General features: G+C 46.4%; 1 protein-coding gene across 1 annotated transcript in view; it reads left to right on the top strand.

Annotated features, from left to right (window-relative positions):
- Positions 1 to 1,128: 1,128 nt before the first annotated feature.
- Positions 1,129 to 6,569, top strand: part of LOC124027342 (tripeptidyl-peptidase 2-like) — a gene marked incomplete at its 5' end in the record, with an annotated part of 45,078 nt that continues 39,637 nt past the window's right edge. Inside the window, 4 exon segments of the mRNA XM_046339790.1 lie at positions 1,129 to 1,230; positions 1,232 to 1,258; positions 2,403 to 2,498; positions 4,747 to 4,851. Coding sequence (XP_046195746.1) covers positions 1,129 to 1,230; positions 1,232 to 1,258; positions 2,403 to 2,498; positions 4,747 to 4,851 — 330 coding nt within the window.

Genomic DNA, 6,569 nt, shown 5'->3' with positions numbered 1-6,569 from the left:
TCGCAGTTGCAAATGAGAACTTGTTCTCAACTAGCCTACCTGGTTAAATAAAGGTGAAATAAAAATAAAAAATAAAATCAGTCTGATGGGTCTGGAGATAGAAGCTGTTTATCAGTCTGATGGTCTGGAGATAGAAGCTGTTTATCAGTCTGATGGTCTGGAGATAGAAGCTGTTTATCAGTCTGATGGGTCTGGAGATAGAAGCTGTTTATCATGGGTCTGAGATGGTCTGATGGTCTGGAGATAGAAGCTGTTGACCAGTCTGATGGGTCTGGAGATAGAAGCTGTTTATCAGTCTGATGGTCTGGAGATAGAAGCTGTTTATCAGTCTGATGGTCTGGAGATAGAAGCTGTTTATCAGTCTGATGGGTCTGGAGATAGAAGCTGTTTATCAGTCTGATGGGTCTGGAGATAGAAGCTGTTTATCAGTCTGATGGTCTGGAGATAGAAGCTGTTTATCAGTCTGATGGTCTGGAGATAGAAGCTGTTTATCAGTCTGATGGGTCTGGAGATAGAAGCTGTTTATCAGTCTGGAAATAGAAGCTGTTTATCAGTCTGGAAATAGAAGCTGTTTATCAGTCTGGAAATAGAAGCTGTTTATCAGTCTGGAAATAGAAGCTGTTTATCACTGGAAATAGAAGCTGTTTATCAGTCTGGAAATAGAAGCTGTTTATCAGTCTGGAAATAGAAGCTGTTGACCAGTCTGATGGTCTGGAGATTGAAGCTGTTGACCAGTCAGGATTAGTTGCACTGTGTCACCAGTATGTCAAGGTGTACTCATTGTGGAAACATAATTTGTGTGTGTGTCGGGGTCAGAGAGGGTGTGTGTGTTTTTCGGTCAGATAGTGTGTGTGTGTCGGGGTCAGAGAGGGTGTGTGTTTTTCGGTCAGATAGTGTGTGTATGTCGGGGTCAGAGAGGGTGTGTGTGTTTTTCGGTCATATAGTGTGTGTGTGTCGGGGTCAGAGAGGGTGTGTGTGTTTTTCGGTCAGATAGTGTGTGTGTGTCGGGGTCAGAGAGGGTGTGTGTGTTTTTCGGTCAGATAGTGTGTGTGTGTGTGTCGGGGTCAGATAGTGTGTGTGTGTGTGTGTATTTGACCCTCTTCAACATCTGGGTCCTCTCTCCCTCAGACCACGACGGAGGGCAAGCCGAAGATCGTTGACATCATCGATACGACAGGCAGTGGAGATGTCACCATGGCGACGGTGGTGGAGCCTAAAGACGGAGAGGTGACCGGGGCTGTCCGGGAGGACGCTCAAGGTACGCTACCCTCGCCACGCTGCCACTTCCTGGTCACACTGTCTCCGTACAGACTGTTAGCCTGTAGTTACATTAACTCATGTCTCTCTGTACAGACTGTTAGCCTGTAGTTACATTAACACACATGTCTCTCTGTACAGACTGTTAGCCTGTAGTTATTAGCCTGTAGTTATTAGCCTGTAGTTGTTAGCCTGTAGTTATTAGCCTGTAGTTGTTAGCCTGTAGTTATTAGCCTGTAGTTACATTAACTCATGTCTCTCTGTACAGACTGTTAGCCTGTAGTTATTAGCCTGTAGTTATATAAACACATGTCTCTCTGTACAGACTGTTAGCCTGTAGTTACATTAACTCATGTCTCCCTGTACAGACTGTTAGCCTGTAGTTGTTAGCCTGTAGTTATTAGCCTGTAGTTACATTAACTCATGTCTCTCTGTACAGACTGTTAGCCTGTAGTTATTAGCCTGTAGTTACATTAACTCATGTCTCTCTGTACAGACTGTTAGCCTGTAGTTATTAGCCTGTAGTTACATAAACACATGTCTCTCTGTACAGACTGTTAGCCTGTAGTTATTAGCCTGTAGTTACATAAACACATGTCTCTCTGTACAGACTGTTAGCCTGTAGTTATTAGCCTGTAGTTACATTAACTCATGTCTCTCTGTACAGACTGTTAGCCTGTAGTTATTAGCCTGTAGTTACATTAACACACATGTCTCTCTGTACAGACTGTTAGCCTGTAGTTATTAGCCTGTAGTTACATTAACACACATGTCTCTCTGTACAGACTGTTAGCCTGTAGTTATTAGCCTGTAGTTATTAGCCTGTAGTTATTAGCCTGTAGTTATTAGCCTGTAGTTGTTAGCCTGTAGTTATTAGCCTGTAGTTACATTAACTCATGTCTCTCTGTACAGACTGTTAGCCTGTAGTTATTAGCCTGTAGTTATATAAACACATGTCTCTCTGTACAGACTGTTAGCCTGTAGTTATTAGCCTGTAGTTGTTAGCCTGTAGTTATTAGCCTGTAGTTATTAGCCTGTAGTTACATTAACACATGTCTCTCTGTACAGACTGTTAGCCTGTAGTTATTAGCCTGTAGTTATTAGCCTGTAGTTACATTAACACACATGTCTCTCTCTGTCCTCAGATCCCTCATGCCTGGTATAATCCATCAGGAAGGTACCACATTGGGATCAAACATGGATATGAGTTGTTCCCTAAAGCTCTCCGAGAGAGAATCCAGGTATGGAGTGGATTTGTGTGGCCAAGTAACGAGGATTTGCACGTTGATATACAAAAGTATGTGGACACTCCACTCTTCTGGGAAGGCTTTCCACTAGATGTTGGTACATTGCTGCTATAACAGCCTCCACTCTTCTGGGAAGTCATTAATATGGAGTTGGACCCCCCTTTGCTGCTATAACAGCCTCCACTCTTCCGGGAAGGCTTTCCACTAGATGTAGGAACATTGCTGCTATAACAGCCTCCACTCCTCTGAGAAGGCTTTCCACTAGATGTTGGTACATTGCTGCAGGGACTTGCTTCCATTCAGCCACAAGAGCATTAGTGAGGTCGGGCACTGATGTTGGGTGATTAGGCCTCTTGGCTCGCAGTCGGCGTTCCAATTCATCCCAAAGGTGTTTGATAGGGTTGAGGTCAGTGCTCTGTGCAGGCCAGTCAAGTTCTTCCACACTGATTTCAACAAACCATTTCTGTATGGACCTCGCTTTGTGCACGGGGGCATTGTCATGCTGAAACAGATTTCCATTCACTGGAACTAAGGGGCCAAAACCATTATTTCTCCTCCACCAAACTTTACAGTTGGCACTATGCATTCAGGCTCGTAGCCTTCTCATCCACCAAACCCAGATTCGTCCGTCAGACTGCCAGATGGTGAAGCGTGATTCATCCCTCCAGAGAACACATTTCCACTGCTCCAGAGTCCAATGGTGGCGAGCTTTACACCCCTCCAGCCGACGCTGGCGTCGCGCATGGTGATCTTAGACTTGTGTGCGGCTGCTCGGCCATGGAAACCCATTTCATGAAGCTCCCGACGAACAGTTCTTGTGCTGACGTTGCTTCCAGAGGCAGTTTGGAACTCAGTAGTGAGTGTTGCAACCGAGGACAGGTGATTTTTTTTTACGTGCTTCAGCACTCAGCGGTCCCGTTCTGTGAGCTTCTGTGGCCTACCACTTCACGTCTTGAGCCGTTGTTGCTCCTAGATGTTTCCCCTTCACAATAACAGCACTTACAGTTGACCCGGGGGTCAGCTCTCAGCAGGGCAGAAATGTGACAAACTGACTTGTTGGAAAGGTGGCATCCTATGAAGGTGCCACGTTGAAAGTCACTGAGCTCTTCAGTAAGGTCATTCTACTGCCAATGTTTGTCTATGGGGATTGCATGGCTACGTGCTCAATTCTATACACCTGTCAGCAACAGAAATAGCCGAATCCACTCATTTGAAGGGGTGTCCACATACTTTTGTGTATAAATAGTGTATGCTTATATTGACCAACAAACACGTTGACAGAATGATGTCTGTGTTGATGTGTTGACAGAAGGATGTCTGTGTTGATGTGTTGACAGAGGGATGTCTGTGTTGACAGAGGGATGTCTGTGTTGACAGGATGTCTGTGTTGATGTGTTGACAGAGGGAAGTCTGTGTTGATGTGTTGACAGAGGGATGTCTGTGTTGACAGAAGGATGTCTGTGTTGATGTGTTGACAGAGGGATCTCTGTGTTGATGTGTTGACAGAGGGATGTCTGTGTTGATGTGTTGACAGAGGGATGTCTGTGTTGACAGAGGGATGTCTGTGTTGACAGAGGGATGTCTGTGTTGACAGAGGGATGTCTGTGTTGACAGAGGGATGTCTGTGTTGACAGAGGGATGTCTGTGTTGACAGAGGGATGTCTGTGTTGACAGAGGGATGTCTGTGTTGATGTGTTGACAGAGGGATGTCTGTGTTGACAGAGGGATGTCTGTGTTGACAGAGGGATGTCTGTGTTGACAGAGGGATGTCTGTGTTGACAGAGGGATGTCTGTGTTGACAGAGGGATGTCTGTGTTGACAGAGGGATGTCTGTGTTGACAGAGGGATGTCTGTGTTGACAGAGGGATGTCTGTGTTGACAGAGGGATGTCTGTGTTGACAGAGGGATGTCTGTGTTGACAGAGGGATGTCTGTGTTGACAGAGGGATGTCTGTGTTGACAGAGGGATGTCTGTGTTGACAGAGGGATGTCTGTGTTGACAGAGGGATGTCTGTGTTGACAGAGGGATGTCTGTGTTGATGTGTTGACAGAGGGATGTCTGTGTTGATGTGTTGACAGAGGGATGTCTGTGTTGATGTGTTGACAGAGGGGTGTCTGTGTTGACAGAGGGATGTCTATGTTGATGTGTTGACAGAGGGATGTCTATGTTGATGTGTTGACAGAGGGATGTCTATGTTGATGTGTTGACAGAGGGATGTCTGTGTTGATGTGTTGACCAACAGAAAGAGCGAAAGGAGAAAATGTGGGATCCAGCACACAGAGCAGCTCTGGCCGAAGCCAGTCGTCGGGCAGAACAGTTTGACCTTGCTCACCCCTCTCCCTCACAGGTAACACTTTGACCTCTCCCCTCCCCCTAACAGGTAACACTTTGACCTCTCCCCTAACCCTCACAGGTAACACTTTGACCTCTCCCCTAACCCTCACAGGTAACACTTTGACCTCTCCCCTAACCCTCACAGGTAACACTTTGACCTCTCCCCTCTCCCTCACAGGTAACACTTTGACCTCTCCCCTCCCCCTCACAGGTAACACTTTGACCTCTCCCCTCCCCCTCACAGGTAACACTTTGACCTCTCCCCTAACCCTCACAGGTAACACTTTGACCTCTCCCCTAACCCTCACAGGTAACACTTTGACCTCTCCCCTCACAGGTAACACTTTGACCTCTCCCCTCACAGGTAACACTTTGACCTCTCCCCTCACAGGTAACACTTTGACCTCTCCCCCCACAGGTAACACTTTGACCTCTCCCCTCCCTCTCACAGGTAACACTTTGACCTCTCCCCTAACCCTCACAGGTAACACTTTGACCTCTCCCCTAACCCTCACAGGTAACACTTTGACCTCTCCCCTAACCCTCACAGGTAACACTTTGACCTCTCCCCTAACCCTCACAGGTAACACTTTGACCTCTCCCCAGTCAGTTAGTGTCTCTGCTCATGGGTAAATGTGGTGTGGGCGTAAACAACATTGGAGATATAGATGTTTAAACAACATTATAGATATAGATGTTTAAACAACATTAGAGATATAGATGTTTAAACAACATTAGAGATATAGATGTTTAAACAACATTAGAGATATAGATGTTTAAACAGCATTAGAGATATAGATGTTTAAACAGCATTAGAGATATAGATGTTTAAACAGCATTAGAGATATAGATGTTTAAACAACATTGGAGATATAGATGTTTAAACAACATTGGAGATATAGATGTTTAAACAACATTAGAGATATAGATGTTTAAACAGCATTAGAGATATAGATGTTTAAACAACATTAGAGGTATAGATGTTTATACAACATTAGAGGTATAGATGTTTAAACAACATTAGTAGGTAACATCTGGTAGGTAGACTGAACTGCCCCGTCTGGTTGGTAGACTGAACTGCCCCGTCTGGTTGGTAGACTGAACTGCCCCGTCTGGTAGGTAGACTGAACTTCCCCGTCTGGTAGGTAGACTGAACTGCCCCGTCTGGTAGGTAGACTGAACTGCCCTGGGTCCTTGGGACATTGGGTCCTACCCTGGACTCTATCTGGTAGGTAGACTGAACTGCCCTGTCTGGTAGGTAGACTGAACTGCCCCGGGTCCTTGGGACATTGGGTCCTACCCTGGACTCTATCTGGTAGGTAGACTGAACTGCCCCGTCTGGTAGGTAGACTGAACTACCCCGTCTGGTAGGTAGACTGAACTGCCCTGGGTCCTTGGGACATTGGGTCCTACCCCGGACTCTATCTGGTAGGTAGACTGAACTGCCCTGGGTCCTTGGGACATTGGGTCCTACCCCGGACTCTATCTGGTAGGTAGACTGAACTGCCCTGGGTCCTTGGGACATTGGGTCCTACCCCGGACTCTATCTGGTAGGTAGACTGAACTGCCCTGGGTCCTTGGGACATTGGGTCCTACCCCGGACTCTATCTGGTAGGTAGACTGAACTGCCCTGGGTCCTTGGGACATTGGGTCCTACCCTGGACTCTATCTGGTAGGTAGACTGAACTGCCCTGGGTCCTTGGGACATTGGGTCCTACCCTGGACTCTATC

The sequence above is a fragment of the Oncorhynchus gorbuscha genome, unplaced genomic scaffold (genome assembly GCF_021184085.1).
Source record: "Oncorhynchus gorbuscha isolate QuinsamMale2020 ecotype Even-year unplaced genomic scaffold, OgorEven_v1.0 Un_scaffold_3113, whole genome shotgun sequence".
In the NCBI taxonomy this organism is placed as follows: Eukaryota; Metazoa; Chordata; class Actinopteri; order Salmoniformes; family Salmonidae; genus Oncorhynchus; species Oncorhynchus gorbuscha.
The sequence above is the reverse complement of the archived record's forward strand: the minus strand, read 5'-3'. Positions and strand labels throughout refer to the sequence as shown.